The sequence below is a fragment of the Austrofundulus limnaeus genome, unplaced genomic scaffold, assembly GCF_001266775.1.
Source record: "Austrofundulus limnaeus strain Quisiro unplaced genomic scaffold, Austrofundulus_limnaeus-1.0 Scaffold5044, whole genome shotgun sequence".
Taxonomy (NCBI): Eukaryota; Metazoa; Chordata; class Actinopteri; order Cyprinodontiformes; family Rivulidae; genus Austrofundulus; species Austrofundulus limnaeus.
In genome coordinates, this window is record NW_013957446.1 from 1817 (window position 1) to 2408 (window position 592).

Genomic DNA, 592 nt, shown 5'->3' on the forward strand with positions numbered 1-592 from the left:
AGATGCCACCAGCACAGGGTGTTGTGACAGGAGCAGATGAGAAGGTTCAAGCAGGTGAGAAGGTTCGAGCAGGTGAGAAGGTTCAAGCAGGTGAGAAGGTTCAGGCAGGTAGCAGTAAGGCCAGTACCAGTTTCAGAAACACAGAGCAAGCTCAGGGTGTGTCTAATGACTCCTTGTATGGGCATCTGCTGAAATCAGCCAGTGGAAAAGAAACAGGTGTGATAGGCAGTCAGCAGCCGCAGGGAGGTCAGAGGTCCAAGCAGGTTCAGCCTAGTGACAACCGGACTGAGTTTGTAGCAGTGTTTGAAGGCAGGTGGCTGAGTGCAGAGGAGGAAAATAGGGCGTATCAGGAAGTAGAGACAGATTTAGCAGAGCTGCAGAAAAGACAGAGAACTCATAAGCCTTTGTCTGCCAGGTATTTAGCTGCAGAAAAAGGTGAGTGCAGCCAGACAGCATATGGATCCAGCAAATGTAAGATTACAGCTAAGGCAGCTCCATCACAGGGTCAGGAAAAGCGAGTCGTTTTCAGAGAAGAGTTAGAGCTACAAAGTGCAGAAGCTGATGAGATGGATCTAGATGAACCAGATGAGGA

General features: G+C 49.3%; 1 protein-coding gene across 1 annotated transcript; it reads left to right on the top strand.

Moving 5' to 3' along the window:
- Window positions 1-2: 2 nt before the first annotated feature.
- Window positions 3-571, top strand: LOC106512234 (uncharacterized; the record flags this gene model as incomplete). The annotated part of the gene is given in 1 exon segment (XM_014000900.1): window positions 3-571. A coding segment is annotated over 1 exon segment (569 nt), but the record flags the coding sequence as incomplete, so codon positions are not given.
- Between the last annotated feature and the right edge of the window lie 21 nt (window positions 572-592).